General features: G+C 37.8%; 1 protein-coding gene and 1 long non-coding RNA gene across 4 annotated transcripts in view; one reads left to right on the forward strand and one right to left on the reverse strand.

Annotated features, from left to right (window-relative positions):
- Positions 1 to 22,304, reverse strand: part of adgrb3 (adhesion G protein-coupled receptor B3) — a 113,069-nt gene that overhangs the window by 62,537 nt on the left and 28,228 nt on the right. For all 3 annotated transcript variants that reach the window (XM_056394648.1, XM_056394649.1, XM_056394650.1), the window contains exons 3-4: positions 4,754 to 4,864; positions 2,006 to 2,167 (exon numbers count right to left, since the gene is read on the reverse strand). In XM_056394648.1, the coding sequence (XP_056250623.1) occupies positions 2,006 to 2,167; positions 4,754 to 4,864 (273 nt within the window). The remainder of the gene's footprint in view (positions 1 to 2,005; positions 2,168 to 4,753; positions 4,865 to 22,304) is intronic.
- The window catches only part of LOC130180961 (uncharacterized), a 67,431-nt gene that overhangs the window by 1,816 nt on the left and 43,311 nt on the right, over positions 1 to 22,304 (forward strand). Inside the window, exon 2 of the long non-coding RNA XR_008829498.1 lies at positions 143 to 280. This is a non-coding gene — a long non-coding RNA (uncharacterized LOC130180961). The remainder of the gene's footprint in view (positions 1 to 142; positions 281 to 22,304) is intronic.

Consider the following 22,304-nt stretch of genomic DNA (forward strand, 5'->3'; position numbering starts at 1 on the left):
TGCTTTTTGTCTGAATAACTGCTCTACAGTTAAGAAGGAAACGAAGAAAAAGCCGTGGGTGCTGCTGGTTGATCTAAAAAGGGGGGGATACTCATTCAAAAGGGATATTTTATGAAACAGAAATGTTGCTGTATTTTGGCAGATTCATTGTGTTGGATGAACAGGATCGCAACTTGTATGAGGGCCCAGAATTTCTAACAGCATGCTTGATCTGCCGCCTGCAGCGCCTCAACCATTGTTCACAGACGATGCTGGTGTTTTCAGTGATGGTGACTATAAGGTAAGGTTCCTTTCAGACTGCAGTGATGTGTCTTTAATTTAAACATGCTCTATTTTGGAGATATCCTTCTGCCTTGGCATACTATAGACATTTTGAAGAAGCGGATCGATCTGTCTGCCTTTCAGAATATTAGATATGGACTCTGTGTTTCATGTGGCACCATGCCAGGTGGGATTGTTTTTTACCAGTTTGCTACTGTAACTAAGTAAACTTTGTGCTATATCAGCTGTATTTATTCAGATGACTTGGAGAAACAAACTCTATGATCCCAGTACTCGCGTTTTAATATAAGTAAGTGAAGAGAAAAACCATGATTTTTTTTAGATATCAGGCAATGCAGTTTATCAACTCTGCAGGACTACAGTACATTTGATATTGTCTTACTAATAACCCACGAAACAATACGGTAAATTATGAATAGTGACGTTTTAGAAATGAAAAAGACTCTCATCTTATTTTCTCTAAAAAAAGAAAAGTTAACACAGTGTAACTCCTTGTGAGAAAAGTCAAAATTGCTTTAGTGGCTTCCCAGAGTTTTATGGCCCAGTTATTTGGTGATAAGTGTTTCTGCTTTATTATGTGAAAGAAAGTTCTGGATCCACAATTAGCCATGAGCAAACGCCTGTCTGCCGGTCTTGAGATAAATCAAGGACAATAATGAATTCACATGGGTAGCTCTTTAAGTTCTGGTTTTAAATTAATAATAATTCTTCATGGAAATGAATGCATATACCTGGAATTGGGCTGTGTAGCTTTTTCTTTTTTTTTTTTTTCTTGAGAAATAGGAGGTTTAATGCTGTCTGAGCTAAATATTAATGGCCAGAGAGGAAACACACCAAGAGTGGTATTTAAAAACTGTTCTCATGAAATGACTAATTCTCTATTTAGCTCTAAGTGTCCACGCAAAGTAAGAGAGTGACCCTTTTGAAAGCTGCCAACTTCCCATTTACACATGCCGCATCTAAAAATGAAGTGCAGTACATCCTAGATCAGACTGTCAGAAGATGGAGCTTGCAGTATTTTTTGATCAGCCATAATTAATTAAGAGTGTGTGATGCAGTCTCAGAAGCACTACACTTAACAGCGCCATCAAATATCTTGACTAAACATGAGTTCAGAATCTCATTAGGAAATCAGCATATTTGTCTGTGTAAACAATTCCCAGAAATGGATAATGGTGACTGGCTTAGAACGACACACTGTCCTACCAGATGCATACTGACAAACATTACCGCTTTGCAATCACCAGTCAGAAAAGCATCTGATGCTGATACCTGAGTACCAGTGACTCATCTGCCATGCCATCATGGGTTGAGGAAGAAATGCCTTACAGCGTGTTTGAAGAAACGCTGCCAAGCTATTTTAAAATGCACGGCTGACCTTCAAGAAATGAAGCTGATGACATATCAGTATCTACTGCTCCCCAAGCTCCATACAGAACCACATGTCATTAAACCATTTCAATGCTGATGAATTGCCTTACAGTTACATGAAATGGAAAACACAAAAGTGATTATGAAAAAAAAGAAAAACACATTCACAAAATAACATTAAAAAAGAAAGCATCAGGTCAATCATAATAATAATAATATCTACAATAATGATAATAATACATTCTTAAATAGACACATTGAAAAGTTTGTTAAAACACAGCAACACATTTCCTCCCATATAAACAACAAATGAGCAAAACATTAATATTCAAGAATCTGCGGCTAACACTACCTGGACAAGGGGCAGTGTTATTGCAAACCCTTGATTCTCTTAAAGGGCCGCTGCAGTGTGTTCCGTATGGTGAGACACATGTTCTTGTTCGCACCTGCGACCCTTGACCGCATGTTACAGAGCATGAGCTCCACTGGGACCACTCCTCTGCACCTGATTCACCTGTGTGGGAGAAGGGTGACACTAGTTAAATGCAGCAATATGGTCCTGGGGCAGGGCTAACAGGGCGGGGTGGGGCAAGGTGGGCGGGGTGGAGTAAAAATGGGGGAGGGCCAACATGAGTCACGTTGGGGTGAGGTGGGGCCTTTAAGACTTACAAGAACACTATTGTACCGTCTATGCTGCCTTTATGTGATCTTTGATAAATACTGAATTGGCAGCTTCATTCTTCTGACTGGTGGTTTGTTTGCATGCAGCACAATAAAAGTGTTGTGTGTGTGCAATCACTGAGAGCAGTTGCATTAACAGTGGTCTTTATAGTGTAAGAGAGATGTGTAAATCAATCTTTTTTTTTTTTTTTACGACAAGTTTAAATGTGCATTTATGCAAAGATCACAGAAAAGGCTTAGCTATGATTATAAGAATGAACATCTAACTGTTTTACTTCATCTTTGAAAAATAATTCATGCATTTCTTTGAAACCCAAGAGTATGTTTAAACAAAGTGAGGAAATCAGCATAAACAAACAAAATCTCATAAGAACATGGTGACATGCAAGAAAGACAACAGCTGAGAAAATAAAATGGATTTTAATGGATGTTAGTTCAGAAAGAGTTCAGAGATGTGGATTCCCTTGCACTGCAGCAAACTATCTAGTTTCCTTGACAACAGTGGAGCAAATTCTGTGTTTTTAGACGATGGATCCAAATAATTTTTGAATCCATCTTAACCTGTTAACTCCCAGAGGTAGAGGAAAATGAGGAAGTTAGCTGATTTTATTCAGCAAATCACAGCCATTTTCATGTGTGTGAATGTGGCTCCAAGCAGACTGTTTTCAATATATTCAAATTTCAATTGTGAGTGCCCAGAAGGAAACGTAATGGGGAGTATTTAAGCCACAGAACGAAAATGGATTCTGTTTCTATGGTCCAGGCCTTTGAGCCCATATGGACATTTTTGGCAAGCAGACTTTGAAGTAGTTTAACTCTGCGTGCAGACAGATTGCCATTGAATAATCATATATACTGTAGCATAGCAGTTAGTGAGGAAGATGGCCTTAGTTGTTACATTCATCTCAAGATATCTTTTGAGTGAGGTTAAAAAGACTAATAAGAAGAAACAGCATTGAGCCTTTCAATCTTCATGGTCCTAAAGGGTCAAATATCAGAATGCCATGAAATGCTAAATAAAGTTGTATATTATGATGAGGCAGTGGGGTGATTTCCAAAGCCATGGTAGCCTAAATGAAAAAAGTAATACATTATTTGGTGACATGGGAGTGGACAATCAAATTCCTACATCAGAGTAGTCACCGAATAATTGATGTTTGATTATGTTAAACCCTCAGGTGAAGTATTCATTCTCTTTGAGGCTTTATGCATTAGAGGAATAATTTAATACAGAGAGGAATAGTTTCAATTGCAGCTCTGAATACATTTATGTCACTGGAAGTCATCAAATCATATTAGAATTTTAAGCACAATATGCTTTAAAGTATTTTCTCAACTTGTAGTATCAAGGACACATAGATTCAGCCAAATAGGGATCTAAAAACATTGCCCTTAATTTTGCAGATCATAAAATAGACTGAAAGGTGGATCAATTTGTTAAATGAGGCAGTACAGGGAGAGTAAATTGTGTGAGAATGAGAAACAGAAAAGCACGGCGATGCGACTGGACAGGGAAACAACATATCTCACAGCGTGTGTAAAATGGAGAGGTGTTAATGAGTATATGTTAGTACCAGTACGTATGTATGTACAGTATGGTGTGTCGCAAATTAAAATGGTAATGAAAGGATTTTTTTTTCAATGACAGCAATTTAAATGGAACAACACATGAAAAAAAATTAAAACATTTCCCAAAAACCAAAATAAATAATAATAATAATAATAAAAAAAAAATCTTAATAGCAGCTACATCTAAACCCACCCACTGAAAAAAAAGTGTGTTCTGGACAGATTTAAATTAAAAATATCTAAGTAATGAAAGAAAAATTAAGGATTTGCTTTGACATTGCTGTCACTTATTTCAATACTTTGTGATTTTATTAAAAAGGCTAAGGTGATATGTTGTAAATGTCATTATGAATTTAAATAATTTCAGCGTTTTTTAACTTGATTAAGCCATATAGCTTCATTTTATCTCTAAGGGCAGCATCTATCAGTTCAACCTTTGCCAAGTATGTGTTTCATATTTGGCTGAAGGGGTGGGTTTTTCATCGAATGACATTTAATTTATCACGCTTTGAAAGAAATGATTAACTACATCAGGGCCTTAGTTTTAAACTGCTGTTTAATTAATGTTCCATGAATATACTGTAAGGGTAATCCACTTGCCAACTCACTATGTGACAAAAAAAACAAACATTCCCACAAAACCCAATTATGTTCTATAGTCAAAGTAAATACTGAGAGAGAAATGGGAAATTTATCTTCCTACTTCATATGTAGCAATAGAGCATGAGTATAGGAAAAAATAATAATGCAAAACATTTCCACTTAAAAGGTGCAGTACAAGAGAGAGCATGCATGATGAAATTAAGTTTAGTTAACAAAATAAAGTAAAGAAACATAACTATTGTATTACCAGTTTGTGCCATAAATTTAGCAGATTCAGCTTGCTCCTGCAGGGCCTTTGTGTCATGAACTGATCTTGGCCGCTGACTTTTTACTGTATGCTCTCCGATCATTCCATATTCTATGGGACAAAATAGAGGTTGATATGAAAGCTAGGCTTAAACAAGATCTTCTGAGAACAAAAGCTTATTACATACTGTTTTTCAGGATATTCGAAGCAACTGCAGTACATGGCTAGAAACAAAGACCACACAAGTTTGTATTTAATTTGTCCGTTTCTCTAGGGCATAGAACAATGCAACGAATTTATAAGGGTGAGTTGGAAGTATTAATTGAGCTTGAAAGCACAGCGTAGACACATAGCAAACATGCAAATAAACTCACATTGGTTTTTAAGACTCTAAACACTTCATCAGACCAGCTCCCTCCCTCCCCACCCTCCTGCACACCCAGAAAAGAAAAGAAAAGGAAATGAAAGTAAAAATGTGTAAGCCATCAGAAAGCCACAGAGGAGGGGGTCATGGACATAACATGCTATTGATCCACAGTTTCCTCAACAGTTTGTCATCTTTGTAGGATTTTTTTTATTTTTTATTTTTTTGACCCAGTCCATATTGTGAGACTTTATTAAATTAGACAAATGTATTCTGAGCTGTATTCATTACAATGCATGCCCTCTTTGTTTCCCATAGAGGGACAAAGAGACAATGAGTTCTGATGCCACACTGAGAAAAGTGATGCTAGCAATATTGCATTGAGTTCATAATTTGCATCAGCTGTTTTAAGTCAAAGCGACACACTGTAAAAACAACCGTTATATTTTACTCACTTAAATAGCTCATGCAAATTGCTTTTGAACTGCTTTGATTAAGAAAAAAAAAAAACTAGCATTACTTTTGCCAGTGTGATCCTAATGAGGTGATTATATCATTTGCAAATAGGCAATGCAGGTGATGCATCAACAACAGATTCACACATAGCTTATGTTAGTACATTAGACAATACAATGCATCAGCCATTGATAGGGAGGATGTTTAAATCATCACTTGTACTATAGTTTGTAGCCTCAGATTCCTGTTTCCTACAGCAGACTGTGAGTGTAGAAAGACTGACCTCCCTGCACAGTGAGGCCTAGAGGAGGAAATCTGTCATCTTGTCTGACCATGTTCCACTGAAAGCTTAAATTTTATGACTAATTACATGGTAAATCACTTGACTGCAAAAAAAAAAAAAAAAAAAAAAATGGACAGCTGTTTGATCTGCGCATCAGACTGTTGGCATTAACCAAATCATATCAACAAACATGTTCCATGATTGGATTAAGCAAAAATAAATAAATAAATCAAGACAAAAAAAGTGTCAGCTACATTCAGATAACAATCCCTTCCCAGTATAACAGCATCAGGAAAACTGTGCTGGTGCTTACATAAAAAAAGGTATATTAAGAGGGTATAATGATAAGAGAGAAAGCGACCAGGTAGAAACAAACATTGCAGCCTTTTGATGCTGATTTGTGTCTTCAGGACCATGACTGCACAAAGTAACGAGCTCCAGAAGCATGTTCAAAGGTCTTTCACTCTGATTTGATCATGTCCACATCTATTTTGCTCAAATTAAGCAGAAAAGCACAGTGTGAACCTTGCGCCCGACAAAGAATGTGTAGGTACACTGGTGTTTTGACAAACAGTGGGCAGTTGATCTAACGTTCAGACCTGTAAGACTAACTACTGTAGATACTTCGACATGTTATCTCTTTACTGTGTTTGGTGCTCTACCCTGTGGTGTTTTGGATCATGAACCGATTCCCCCGTTTGGCAAAGTAAAAGCGCTGTCAGATTTAGTCAGCCTGAACGTCTGCTACTATATAAAAAAGCAGGGCACACTGCTGTGTAATGAATTTATACAAATGAAGCTTAACACTAAAAGCTATAAGATAGCATTAGCACTTTCATGCCACTTCTGCTGCTCATTAGGAAAATGACATGGCTTCTTTTAATGCTTCTACTTTTCAGTAACATTCGGTGTTAATAATGCAAAATATGTGCAAATCAATATACAATCCACTGTTCTGTATTCCATAACCAGGCAACTACAGAGCTTCAGAGTTTTGTGCGATTCTCAGTATCTACTGTACTGAAAGGAAATAATTCCTGCCTTGCCCCTTTCTCCTATTTACATTTAGAAGCAACATTAATGTAAAGGTGCCTGTATCAAGGAGGACATGCTGTACAGTACATGGTGCTGGAGGCTGTTACCTTCTATATTGTCCTTTTTAAGCACCAATCAACACGACTGTCTTCACAAATTGTCGCTCATAACTCTATCATATACCTTTTTTGGAAATGAAAACGCCTCTGCAAAACATTGATCAGCTCAGCCTATTAAACAGTGATATTAGCCACACCGTCAGTCACACATAATCTAATCTAGCTCTGAGCAGCTCGTGATGAACAACACAACAAAAGCACAGCAACATGAGAGAGATTATAAAATTGTCATTAAGTGTGATGTCAGTGAGTTACTTCGGTGACAAAGTCATTACAGAGGGACGCGCAGAATGAATCAAACATCACAGGTTCTTAAATAGAAGTTTTCCATCATCACAGACTCATCGTTTCATGATGGATGTTTGAGTAATTATATCTAAATCAGTCTGGACAGGAAGCTATTAAAACAGCTCAACCTGTTGGTACACAAACGAGAACTGGTTAATTTAGCGCATAAGAAGTCTCAGTTTTAAGTGTGTGAGACTTGAGTCGCTTTTGATGCCACTAAGCCAAGATGTTAATCCTAACATTGTGTTTCAGAGGGCCCAAGGTAGAATGGAAAAGAGCAGGATGTCGAAACATGACACCAGAAAAGTACTGAAAAATAAGCACGAGGGTTTTAATCGAACTGCTAGAATTGTATTCAAGTCCATGGCGGTGTAACGGTAGCCATGAGAGACAAACCAGAATTTGAATAACTGGAGGGACAGGCTGTTGTCATTTGTCAAAACAGCCCAAAACAATGTGTCTTCATTGTTTTACAAGGCAGAAAGCTTAGATGATAAGTTTAGCATTACTTTAGTTTGAGACAGCATTATTTTGAAGTTTTGGACATGATCTTTTAAACTGTGTGTTTCCAAGGAAATTAAGTTTAAGATTGATGAGGTGTCTGCCTTTCACTCAGGAATAAAGAAAATACTTATTATTGATATCCATCAACCATCATGCCCCAACAACAACAGAGAGACAATGCCATTCAGAGAAATCCATCACTGGTTCCATCAGATTCCATCACTGCTTTCTTTCCTTTAGTGCAATGAGCGATTCATTCGCTTTGTTTTGCATGCACATAACCTTGAGGCGCCACCAATAAAGCATGCGTTTTTTGGACAAGGAATTAAACATCAGGTTTCTACAGGAATGGCAGTGACCGTGAAATTTAGCAGGACTGACAAAATAGAGGAATAGCAGCAATGGTTTCCAGAAATACCTAGAATATTGTGAGATTAAGTTTTTGTATATGTACATTTGTGTAAAATAAGGTGCTGAATTGCGTGGATGACCTTGGCAGACAGATCAGCAATAACCACGTTTCCTTCTATTAAAGGCAAAAACCTGTTAGGCTAAAGGCATTTAGCTTTTTGTGGCAATCATTTAAAAATGAAAAAAAAAAAAAAAAAAGAAATCAGAAAGGAGTGGATTCTGAAGAATTGTTTTATATACTGTATAGTTCTTACAAGTAGACCTCAATTATATTATGGATTATAGTAATTGCATGGAATTAGTAATAACTGAGGGAACATTTGGAATTAAAAATTTACAAAGAGCTGTCATATAGGCCAGTGTATCTATCAGATGAGTGCAGATACTGTAATGGAAACGCAGTCGATCTGCAGTCTATTGTTTTTACTGAACAAAGTGAGGCTAAGGGCATCATTAACATCATAACCTATCATCATGTTGGAATAAAACTGTTGTCTTTTTATATATAGGATCACTGCACATGGAGACATGTGATCACCTCATATTCTAACTATGTATTGTTAGATTGTAATATCTACATTATTTCCTCTGTGTGATGTGTTTCCCTTTAGATAAAATAGCAAGGTACATTAAGCAATAATAAGTGTTTTGTCTCATCAAAAAATGGCTTCTATCTCCCAGAAGTATAAATGTCAGCAGATTCACTCACCACAGATACATGACCATACATACATTAACCAAAATTCAGTTGCAGATACAGTAACACGTCTCTGTGTAATTGTTAACATTAGCAGCTTGAACATCCAGGCAAGTTAAACCTGAGGTGGCCAACGTCTACAATATATACAACAAATATGAATTCTTACTGACTGACTGACAAAATAATAGACCTAATATTTTGGGAACCTATTATATATTTTACACGCACACACACGCTTTTACTTAAGAGGGCAGAATCAGCACTCCATTCAGTTACACTATGCAACATCAAACCTGCAATTACTTCCAGTAAGTGCAAAAAATAAATAAATAAAAATTAATCTTTTAAAAGGTGCAAGCAAGGTCCTCTTTTTGCCACCACGCTGTGCCATCAGTTTATAATGGCAGCCATTTTGCCTGCTTCTCAGGGATTATCAACAAATCTGGTGGGTAATAAAGAGGTGGAAATTAGATTATGCTATTTTGAGTGTGAATAATGATTGGCTTGCTAGTCTTGTGAGTCAGGCTCCTTTGCAAGTTGATCTTACCGTGAGATATGTCTGGCCGCTCTAAAAAGGAAAAGTACTCTTCTGTTTCAATCAGCTTTGGAGGCCGATCTCCAGGGGTGCATCTGTTAGCCAAGCCAGAACTGCATGCAGACACGGCAGCTGTGGAGCAGCTAAAAAACAACCAAAGTCTGTGGCCAAAATTTTAACAAAATGTCTGCTCAAATTACCAGCTATGCAGGCGCAACAGCCTAGTCACCGCTGGGCTGTGACCTCAGCAGGTGACAATGAATGAAGGTTATGACAGAAAGGATACCAGGGCTCTGAGTTTGAGGCAACTGTGTTACTGTATGTGCTGTGGCAACACAGGCTTTCATCAGTGTCAAAGGTGTGCAAACATGGATAGTGCTGGCCACTATTTTCCTGCCCTAGCCAAACTATTTATGAGAGAGTGATTTGGTGGGCTCAAAGCTTTTCTGACCCATCGCAGCTCATTGATGCTTTCAAGCTTAATTAGTGGCCGTATTTACAGAGATATTCACGCTTGATTTAATTAATGTCCTGCTACTAAATACACGCGGTACACATTACAAACAAATAAAGACTCAGCACACAATCAAAGAGAATGAAAGTTCCCTGGGCCCATGACCTTTGTCATCACTAAGGCTTTGATCCACTGCATGCAGGGAATTTTAAGCCTAAGCACTGGCAGTGATCACGCCAGCCGCAGAGAGTCCAGTGGAAGACATTTCATTTCCAGGTTCATCTTCACTGTGTGGACACGTTCCATGTGTAATTTTATTGAAAGGCAGTAAAAGCCAGCCTCATGTCCAACGACTGATGTGTCTAACCTTGCATGAAATGAGCCTTTACTCAGAAGCCCTTATGAGTAGCTCCTATCAGGGCTGCTCCACTCACTGCCCTCCATGCATTCCTGCCTGACTGACTGCCTGTCACAAATGTAGCTCTTAATGAGAGGCACTTCATTACTACTGCACTTTGAAGAGTGTAAGTTCCCAAAATAGAGACAAGTGCACAGTCCATGCAGACCAGGAAAAGGGATACCTCCCTATCCCACGCCTGTCTTTCATCCATTCCCCAGCAGCTGAGCTACCGAGGCTGGCAAAATTTCGGTCAAATATAGTGATATTTCTGGGTTGTAATGTGCTTAAACTACCTTTGTAGATATATTGGACTTCTGTTAAGATTTTAGTTTACTAGGGAAATATATTTAAAAACATTAACCTTTACAAACGGTAATATTGACCACTTGCTGAAACAGTTGTAATGTAATTTAAGGGTCTACAAACTCGTTTGTAGCAACAGCATCTGCTCATTTGCTTGTTTTGTGGAGGTATTAAATCAAAACATCAATGCAGAGAAATAATCAAAGCCTGTTCAGGTTCATTATGGATTTTCCTCTATAGAAAAAATAAACATAACACTTACAATTAACAATAATACAACAGAGAGAGAAGGAGAAGGTTACAATAACAAAAACACATTCCAGGGGAAAGCAAAAAGAAAATCAGTCATGTGTTACAGTAGAAAACATAAAAAATACATTACAAAAAAACCATCAAATATACATTTAGTCATAAGTAAAGTACAGATTCTACCACTATGTTTTATTTATGCCAACATTTTAGAGGCAGGACAGTACATTTGATTTTCTCAAAGTAAGTGTCAGTGTTTGAGACAAAACTGATAGACTACTAATCAATGTAAAAAAAAAAAAAAAAAAGATCATATGATTATGATAGTGATGGTGGTTATGATGTAATGAGGATGCACCTTTTTTTTTAGTTCATAAATACACTTCCACATCCAAACTGATTCTAAGACATTACTCCAACGTCTAAGTCAGACTATGATTCAAACAGGAGCTTATGAATCCACTCCACTGTCGTCCATGTATCTGTTTACAGCTATTATACAAATCCTTCACTATTGGTGGGACCATATGCTTGAGCCAATCTAAAAAACTCAATTAGTCCTTCATTAAGAAAATGAGGGGGTTGCACGGAATCAGATACAAATTACGAATTGTCCTCTGAGACATACAATTATCCATCATATTCCTTCTGCCATCTGTTTGCTTCCTGTTGACTCTCCTAATGACTTAGATTGAAGCCAAATTAGAATTCTGTGCAACTTCCACTGCACCTCATTGAAAAGTCATGTGAACTCGCCTAAAAATGGAGCGAGACAAGCTGTCGGAATACAGTCTGTCGTAAGCAAGACAGGATATAGTTTGTATTACTGATGCGCTGGCAAATGAGTGGCTATGGAAATTACACTGATTCCAGTTTCCAGCACAATGCTAAATCACAAGGTTATTGAGCAGTACCTCACAAAGCAACCTAGATGGAGCTCTGACGTTATCAAAGCACAGGATCAAGAAGCCCTGTTGCTGGGTGCCGTGAGCAGATCATTCCTCCTCTTTTCCATACACTTCAGGGAACAGGCTTCAGCTGTCTGTTTTCATATCGTTTCAACTTGGCCAAACATCTACAAATTGAATATCTGCTCTGTCAAAAACCACACGGTTTAGATGAATATTTCACAGTCTAAACATTATACATACACTATAATAAACTGCCAGCTCTAGAAACAAAAGCATCATCCACATTACTGTGGTTGTAAACAATTGCTTGCTTATCACTCTCCGGAAAGAGGGCTTCATTTTGGTTTAAATAAGAGGGGAGGAAAATTGAAAACAACAACAACAAATGAAGATACTCATTTCCTTGTCATCTATTCTGGGTTTTCACAACGATGTACCCTTTGCATGATAATGTGAGCAGTGTGTCGCGCTTTCAGCTCAGCTGCATGATGCTATCAGAAAATGGATCCGCCTATGGAGCATTTTTAAAGTGAAAGCAATGCCAAGATTGCAGCTTATAACTTGCGAAATCACCCGCCTTTTCAAAAAGCAACACGGCTGAACCACCCGTGACTAAAAGTGGGGCTGCTGCAGGGACACAACTGAAAGGACTACTGTGCACCAACAGAAACAAGGATGGAAGCGGATTACTAATGAAACCATTTCAGACAGAGAAGTCATGTTACATGAGTAGTATAGAAACTACACACACACACACTGTGAAACACGGAGGCTTTCTCATATCTGGGACACTAGTCTCATGCTTAAAGCATTTAATGAAATATTCTCTTGTAAGTTCTGGCCAATTGCATCAAAACAAGATTTATTTATTTATTTTTTTTGACCAGCAGGATATCATCTTAATATATGGTTGTACATTTTTGCATAGTTATTCTTTGTGATATGTATGCTACAACAATGCTTCTGTGAATGGACATTGGAAAACTATGGAAACTGCACTTGGCATCAGTATACAAACACACAACCCCAGTAGATGACCTGGCAGTCACGCACACTGCCAAGCTCAACGCCACCATGCCAAGCAATGCATCTGTCAAGTGAGAAACATGACACATTTTTTAGCACCTTTGCGACTGCAGCCAATTTTCAAAGAGCATACTTTGTCCTTTTCTGAGCCATTTTGCTTGGCATATCAAGTAGTGACCTTCGGTTTAATAGAGTCATGGATTAGCCTCCATGGAAATTCCTGGCTAATAAACGGAAAATGATACACCTTAGAAATTAAAAGAGCAAAACACAATATGGACTCTGTAGCCATGGAGGCAAATGTGGTCGGATGACCATATTTCGTAGCAAGATAAATCATTTCCAACAGCCCCTAATGAGACTTTCATAATTCATGCTGTCAGCTTTTCCACAGCACCAATCATGTCTGATCCTTTTGCAGTGGTAAAACCCACTGCTTCAGACTGCCACCCTGCATCTATCAGCACAGGGAACATTGTGTCATATGCAAGTTAGTCATGAGGAAGATGCCTGCAACATGCCCTGTCTTGGCTCATTGGCTAAGCTCATGTTAAAGCAAATACGCTCTCCAAAATAATTACAAGGACACAGTAGCGATGCTGAAATGTCCTCAGACAAGAACACAACAGCAGCGCAATGGGATTTTTATTTAATGGATTCTGATGCCAAGGCCTGGAACATGAGAACCATCATAGTTATTACAAGTTTCAAAGTCATGCATGGCTGTACAGGATTGTAATCACTATTTGTTTTTCTTTATAACCAATCAAATACACTTATATTAATCTAATTTGAATATTCCCCTTTCAAGAGAATTTATATTTAAATTGTGTTTAATTTTAAAGCAAATATCCAGGATTTTGACTTGCAAAATGACAATTTCTATTTCAAGCCAGTTTTAAAATGAAGCTCTTAAACATCCAACAACACAACACAGCCTCAGCTCAGTCTGACCAACAAATACAGCATTACTTGTTTGTGGTTTGACTAAGCATGGCTCACACTTAGCTAAGGATCCAACTAAAAAACCAAAAAAATAATATGCAATAGGTCATCATTTTTGTCGTCTGCATTAATCAAATCTATTCAATTATTCTGGGAAATGACGGACAATGTCAGAATGATATTTTTTTTTAAGTGAGGTGCGCATTCCTCTAACCTGTAGTATTTTCTCTTCTGTATTTAGACTGTTGTAAAGTGTTGAGGGAGGGAGAGAATTGGAAAACCCCACAGGGATTCAATCCCAGGACAGGGGGGCATGTGGTTCGAGAGTCACGGGATTTAACCACTTGACGATCTATGGGAACACATTATAATACAGAGACAAACACACCACACAATCTAACCACTCATTTGGTTTGATTCTGTCTCATTTTAGCTTCTGTGAAATCTCTCCTCTAGTCTAGTCTAGATTTTTGTAATAGAGGCAAACACAGAATGAATAGACACATTGCCAGAGTCACAAAAAACTATCACCCTGGAAAGGTCATTCAATAAAATACCATCCAAACTGAACTGTACCAACCTGCCAAGCATGATGCTGGGTACTTTTCAAGTTTAATGCAGGTATCCACAGTCTTATTTTTCAAACTTTTGCAAACCTATATCAAAGAGATGCTAAGTACCGTCAAAGTAAGAGCAAAGAAGCATTATCTTAATTTTAAATTATGCTGAATAGCACCGTTGAAATTATGCTGAGTCTTTGTGGAGGATAATTGTAATTTCAGTAGGGCAAAGTAATTGTGTGATATAAGAAAAGGAGGGGTGCATTTAAAGATTGGAATAATTAATTCATGATGTTTTTTATTTTTGCATCCTGAAAAAGGTCTCAGGTTATTATCCACTCGAGGCCTTTGGAATCATCCATATAAAAGCCGATGAAAGACCTGATAGCAAACAAATAATAGAACATTTCCATTCATTTGCACGTTTGTCATTTTTGGGTCTCTCTCCTGGACCATATAAAGGCCACGGTGTCAACCAGATACAAAGTGGTTTGTCTGTGTACAAACAGCTGTGTTGCCAATTGTGGTGGGATGTAAAACAGAAACATCAGTGTGTTGGGCTAAAGCAGCAGCAATTACTCATCAATGGGGAAAAAAAAAAGCATAAGCACCAGTGAAGTTGCTCCATTTTCCTCATCTGACAATGTGATGCTAACAAAGATGTCTCCTGTAGTCTGCTACATCTTTCTGAACATTAACTAGATTATTGAACACACCATTTACACACAGATTATTACACAGGGAATTTAGGTTACTGTGATTCTTCAATCAAGCCATTGCCTCAGTGTGGGTTTTTTTTTTTACTTTATGTTGCAGTGTACTGTAACCATATCAAAGACATCAAATATCCATGTGCATGTAAATTAATAAACATGCACTAAAAGTAATAAATCAAAATCGGAATGAAAAAAATGAGAACAAAATCTCCTAAACAGTTATGGCTGAACCTGCTGGCTCTTTTTTTAAAATCATTTCCAACGTTGCCCAGCTACTAACACAGTAAAATTAGAGCTCAAATATGTGATTTATTGAGGTCAGGTTATAAATTCTGGAGAAAGAAGCTATTACAACTTTCAGAATGATGTCTTGTTGCCACGTGGAGCTGCCAAAGTGCAAAGTTGCCTGCAGGCAGATTGAAATATGCTGTAAACAAGAGTAAAAGAAATTTGACTCAGTAGCTAGAAAGAGAAAATGTGATCAGTGTATGACCAGACCTGGACCTCGTGGCTTTTGCAAAGAAGGACTCATCAGCCAAAAAGAAAAGACTTCATTCTAATCAGGTGGCTCTAAAAAGGAGGAAGGCAGAAGTGTGTCTCAATCCAACAAGTCTAACTTTGCATAGCGAGCCTGGATCAAATCCTAGATGGAGTATGAAATGACTTATCAGTGACAGCCCCTTGTTATATGCAGCAGCAGAGGCAGCCAAGAGTGACATTAGTATTGAAAATTAATTGTTTTTTAATGTGCACGTCTCCATCGTCCACCACATAGCCATGCACCATTACTGTGGTCAATTAGCCATTCAACATCTTACCGTTGGCCAATGTATGGAATCGATTACCACACCACAAGCTTTCCCTGCAGCCTACCATGTCCAGAATATTAAGTGTTACGAAAAGAGAAAGAAAAAAAAAAAAAAAAACTCAACTCAACAAAGTGAATTAAATCGGCTTTAACCTGAACATGACTGCTTAAATGTTTCCCACCCAGAGGCCACCGACATATGCGCATCACAAACAGCCACAACACTCATTTCAAATTCCCAACCCTATACACATACTGTACTGAGGTACAGCTGGTCAGTATAATTAGTGTGCAAAACAAGCACCATTGTAAATCTTATTATTAAAACTTCCATTTTTCTTTTTGGATATGGGAGGAAATAAAGCCCCTTCAGCCAGGCTTCTGAGCCTTTTTAGCTATGATGACATTAAGGATGATTGAAGTGCATTATCTGGGCACACAATGGCTGCTGTCCATTCAGCTGTGCTCCGCAGAGCAGTGAAATAGGGAGCTGGCGACACACTTGCTGCAGAGGAACGCAGAGTTTTAAAGGCCCATGACACTTTAGTCCCCCCACCAATACCTTTTGGCTGAATAGCTTTGGCTGTATGGGCGAGTTCACATTATTGTCGATGTACCTGTCTGATAGCCAGTCAAAGCGCTCAGGTCCTCTGCCTCTCAGCAAAAGTGCTGTAAGCCTTTAAAAAGAAGGAGGTAATTTAAAAGATATCCCTTTCTTCAATTCACTGATAGTACCAGGTGAAGCGGTTAATTTGCAGAGAATAATCTGTCATGGCTGCGGCAAGTATTCTACATAATGTCTCACAGTTTATTGGGATAGTGCCTGGATGGATATGACAAAATGACTCTGTTTAAATTCGTCAAAGTGGAATAACTTTGTGTTTTTGTGAGATACTCATGAGGAATTGATGTAACTGATCAATACATATGTACACTGTTATTCAGCATGCAACATTTCCTCATGTGAAGGCAACCACTTGTTCGTTCTGTGTGTCTCACACAACAAACACAAGTGTGATCTGTGAACCTGAGTGGCTTAGCCATTTCTTCCCACTTCCCTTGCACTTCTGTGAGAGCAGCCTTAATGAGCTTTTCTATGCAAAAAATGTAGCCCCATGCATACATTTTTTTCCCCAGTCTAATCAGCAAAGGAAAAAAAAAAGAAGCTGTCTTTTCATGCACTCTCTTGCTCTAATCTAATTAGAATTTATTAAACTAGGCAAAAGTTCAAGGACATCAATAGCCACATTTTCTTCCCAACACGGTGTTAGCTAGTTAGACAGTAGAGAGGGATAGAACAGCAAATAGGCAAAGAAACCATTTCGGTCCTGACTATCCTTTCACCTCATTATGGCATTTAGAGACACTGATGAATGCATATTTTCTGTATTTCTCCCTGATTTTAAACCAGGCAGCACTGAATGGTCACATAAATCAGCTATATTCAGCCAGTAATTGAATCTCCATGGACATAAGATGATATAAAAATAGAGGGTAATCAGAGGGCACAATGTACTATTCATGTATTTACAGAATATTATGCAGACAATAAAACAGAACAGCAGGATTACGACTGGATGCTTTTCCTCCATAAACACTGTCCACATATGAAATGCTACGTGTATATGTGAAAGTAAAACCTCTGCATTTGGACATGCAGAGACTATCTCTAAATGTATTTGCGTAATATATTTGGAATAGAATAGAATAGAATAGATGTATTCTTACAATTACAGAGGTGTACTGTATGTAAACCCAACACAAGTAAAGTTACTGATTTTGCAGGAATCAGAATACTTTATTGATCCAAGGGGGAAATTAGGTTATGTAACAGTTGCTCCCTCAGCAAAGAAAATAATACGATGTAGATTACAATGGTAAAGATAAAGATGAAAAATCGTCATGAAATATAATCATAAAATGTAAAAAAATATCTATTTATGCTATAAAGGGATACCTCAGTTTGTAATAATGAAAAAAAAAAAAATCGCGGGTTCATTGTGTATCTCATTTTCAAAAGAGAAATATAACAGAAGCCAGCACTTTTCTTGCTATTATTCATTTTTGCCTGTGTAGTTTTGCTTTGAATATTCCAGTGGGACAACCAAAAGTTCATTAGCAGCCATTCGGATAAAATGCCAAGTTTTGTGAATTGTCTTACAACTTGCTGCAGCTTATAAAAAAGAACTCTACATTATAAATTTATAGCACCCCAGATATGCAAATATATCCGGGATTTGGCACTACTACTGCCCTCTCTTAGTGCTGTACAACTTGATACATTATGTTTTATGACAGGACACAAACAGCCAACAGTGTCAATATGACAACAGATCTGTAAACTAAGATATGTGGATACGAAATCCCAACTGAAGACATGCAAAGCCTTTCTGTTGTTGATTGTTATTTTTATGACCAGACCTTTCACAGTCTTGAATGTGATTTCAGTTTGTCTGGAGAACTGTATGGTTGTTTGAATTATGAACGATCCCAAATCGGCTATATTCCATACCTTATTGATAACTCTAGAAAAAGCCTTTGCATTTTGACAGTAGAGAACGTAACCTCCATTTCGATGTGTTAACTTAGAAGATGCAGTCACACATGCTTGGAGCCATGTATGGCCCTGTCTCCTGGAATATCCTGCAATAATTAAAATAATCACATCAGTCCCCCATTGTTGAGACAGATAAGTCTACCCTGCTACATCTCTTTGCTTCTGTATAGAGCTGAAAAAATTATTCAATTAGCTAATTAGTCGGTTGACAGAAAATTGGTTGCAGCTTCTGAAATGTTAGGACCTTGCCTTATTTTGCATTCTAGTAAACTGAAGATCTTGGGCATTTAGACTGTTGGTTGGTTGTAGCTGTAGTTACCTGTTCTTTAATGTCATAATACAGTGTCCCTGTAGCCAATTGCTTTGTGCCTACACATTCTTCACCTGCTTCAGTAGCTTTGTTGGTTTCTATGTGAAATACTTGTTATTTACAGTAGACACGTCGATAAAAATAAAAAAATCATCGCACACATTAGTAAGACTGCAATATGGAGCAAGCGAGCATCACTCAATAATGTGAGGCAGTGCCATTTGAGGTTATGGGCAAAGTGTCAGATTACAGACAGACCTGAATGACAGACTGATTGACTGACTGTCCAGCTGATCAATGTGTTCATACCTCACATTTATTGGTTTCTGGCAACACACAAAATATTTTCCCATGCTTAGAACAGCGCCAGTCAAGTTGCTGTATTGATGGTTTGGAAATGAGAGCGCAAGATTGACAGGAGTCTGATCTAAATAAAATGGGGTGGCATCATGAGCAGGCAATCACCTTCAGAGGAGGGAAGGTTGTTGACTGGTCCCGCCTTTTTCCTCTGTAACAGAGAGCCAGAATCCTGCTGTCTTTTTAGAGTAACCTCTTTACCAGCCGTGACAGCATGTGGCTGGTATTGTTTTCACCTTGTGAGTGAGTGTGTGTGTGTTTGTGTGTGTGTCGGTGTGTGTTATCATGGCAAAATCTGGTCTTGAAGACACCTATTGTAGCAGGGACTACCACAGAGGCAGTTTTGAGTACTTTGGCAGGTGTTTATATGTCTGTCTGTCTGTCTGTCTGTCTGGACAGATTTTGTCAGCAACATAGTGTCTTAACTGTGCAAGATACTAGCAGGAAACTTTACAGGTGGGTAGTTTGAGATCAAAACAAAGGCTGGGTTGTGGTCCAACCCATGGAGTATTCGTGTAATAATGTAGTAATAACTAGTGAGTACTCATGAGTCAGAACTTCAACATTTTGACAGCTGGTGTGATCCCATCTCAAGGAAGCCTCTAGTTTACACAGGCCTCAGCGAGGCATTGTCTTTTCTCTGTGTTTCTTTCGTTGATCTTTTTGAAAAGCTGAAATGTGAAACTATCTATTCTATTATTTTCTTTTTCAACATTCAAAGCTAAATCTCTGTTTGTTATTGATACTAGGCTGTAGAATCAAACCTTATCATTTTACCGAGACATCAGATAATTTTTCTTAGTATTCAACATGTCTGATGGGGTTTTGACAGCATGCCATTATGGCCCAACCCCATGGGAACTGCAGTTACTTAATGCTGACAAACTACTCATTGTAATATGAAAATAAAAGTAAATTTACAAACCAAACAACAGCCACTGAGGGCTGTAGCCTAATCCAAAGTAAAGAAATGCAATGCTAGTCTATTGCATTGCCTTTCTTTCTTTTTCTATTTTTTTTCTTTTTCTTTTACCCATGGCTTGGAGGAATTAGTCCAACAGCTCCCACACAGCTCCTGTTCTCCAGTCTTTATTTCCAGACTGAATCATAAGTCCCAGTCCCAACCAGCCAGCTATCCACCACAAGGCTCATGGGCTCAGTCATACAAGATGTCCCCTTTATTTGGCATTTGATTTGACTGACAGTTGTAATGTTTCTCCTATGCTTGGCTAACCTTCCCAGACCCACATAAAGTATAACTGTAAGAGTTTTTGCTTTTAACTCAGTGTCTAAAAACTCATATTTCTGAACTTAACTTTGGTATTGTGTTATCAGGGTGCTACAGTACAAAATGCTACTGCCGACTCATACCAGACTGTAGATTACACATAAAATAATGATTCACATTCATAATAGGACTGCTTAAATAACATTATCGATTTGTCTAGTCCCACAAGGCAAAATTTTTATTGCTTGTCGTGGTTTCTCCCATTAAAAAGCAACATATTTGCACTAAATGTCTACATAGCCATTTTTCATGGTGACAATTAGCATTCCCTGCTGTTAATTTCTAGTGGCGTTTCCGAGGCAGACAGCAGTGACATTTAGGCGCACAGATGTATTTGCTGCCACCATTGGTGGTAAGATAATACTGAAAATCAATTATTTGGACATATAAATCAGCCTTTAAAAATAAAACAAAGTAAGTCCTTTTTTAATAAGACAGATATTCTTCACCAGCCGGGCATAAAATGAACATTACTATAACTGGCAGGATACCCAGCAGGAGTGGTACTAAGTGAAGGTTAGTTTCTCATAATAAATAACTGAGAAACTGACACAAAAAAAAAGGAAAAAAAAAAAAATGACATCCACTAAAAATGCTCAACTGGAGCTGACAACAAACAGTTTGTGTTGTAGTTACAGATTCATAGTATATCGCTAATAAAAATACAAATATTCAAAGCAAATAATTGCATTTCTTCGGTTAACACCGGCCCTTTCTGCAGTGAGGATAATCATTTGTAAATATACAGAATACATGTAGCTTTTTATTTAATACACACTGACACGCAAATGGTTAAAACTAATGAGCCCAGACTTTTCCTCCATGACTATATTTATAAGTTAATGCAAAATGCAATACATTCATTTGAAGTTAGAGCAATCAGCAATTTTGATGTCTGTAGGCACCCTGCAGAGGCAGGAGACAGGATTCATTATATGACATTCTCAATAATTCATTACAAATGAGCTCGTCCTGTTTCTCCTTGTTGTAATGTCTCGGTCAACCGTGGCTGGCCAGCCTGCATCGAGTGACCTCCTCCATTATCAACTTATGATTAACTAAGGCCTCTTGTTTTGTGAAAACAGCATTCTTACCACGCATCAGAGACACCTACTTCCTTTCACATCTCAAGCATGAGACACATGCAGTGGAAGTGACTTCCAAGGGGAATCTCACAAGAGCAAAAATCAGTCGGAGATTTCCTCTCATTATCTTTTCTTCCCAAAAGCAGGCTGCTCAGTTATTCGCAGCTGCAGCTTCGTCCTTTTTTTTTTTTTTTTTTTTTTTTTTAACTCATCTTCTGACTGTTCTTTCTTCTGCTGCTTTGGAAATCTGGACAATTAATGACTCCCACACCACCCTTTTAAAAAGTACAGTAAACTTTTAATTGTAATGTACTGTGGATAACAGAGGACCTCCATAAACTCTGAAGCTCAAGCTCATTTTAAAAAGCGGAATACATCAGTACGCAAGTGCACCTACTGAGGGTCAGCCTACACTCACAGCTAATTACTCTGATACAACTGTGCCGCATTCAAGACTCATAGAGTTGTTTTCATTGATATTGTAATTTGCATGTACAATAAGATGACGAATACATGGTTAGTGAGTCTACCCTGCAGCACATCAGAATAAACAAGTAATTACAGAAAAAAATGAATGTAATATTTATAACACAATGCAATCTCTTCTGGGACTACTTGGAAAAAAAAATAATTAAATACCACATTAGTTTATAGATACTGCAGGTAGTATTTACAGCTATATGCATGAATTTCCAGTGGTTTGTTATATATGCAAGTATTAGGTCATTAAGAGAAGAATCAGAATAAAATAATTACAAAAGGAGAATCCTAAATAAATTAAAATAATGAAATGAATCCAGTCTTGCTTACATGTATTTGAAAGAGCAAAGACACCGAATTCAGTTAAGATTGTCACAACCTTCACTGATCTCAATACTGCGAGTACG

Source organism: Seriola aureovittata, chromosome 14, assembly GCF_021018895.1.
Source record: "Seriola aureovittata isolate HTS-2021-v1 ecotype China chromosome 14, ASM2101889v1, whole genome shotgun sequence".
NCBI lineage: Eukaryota > Metazoa > Chordata > Actinopteri > Carangiformes > Carangidae > Seriola > Seriola aureovittata.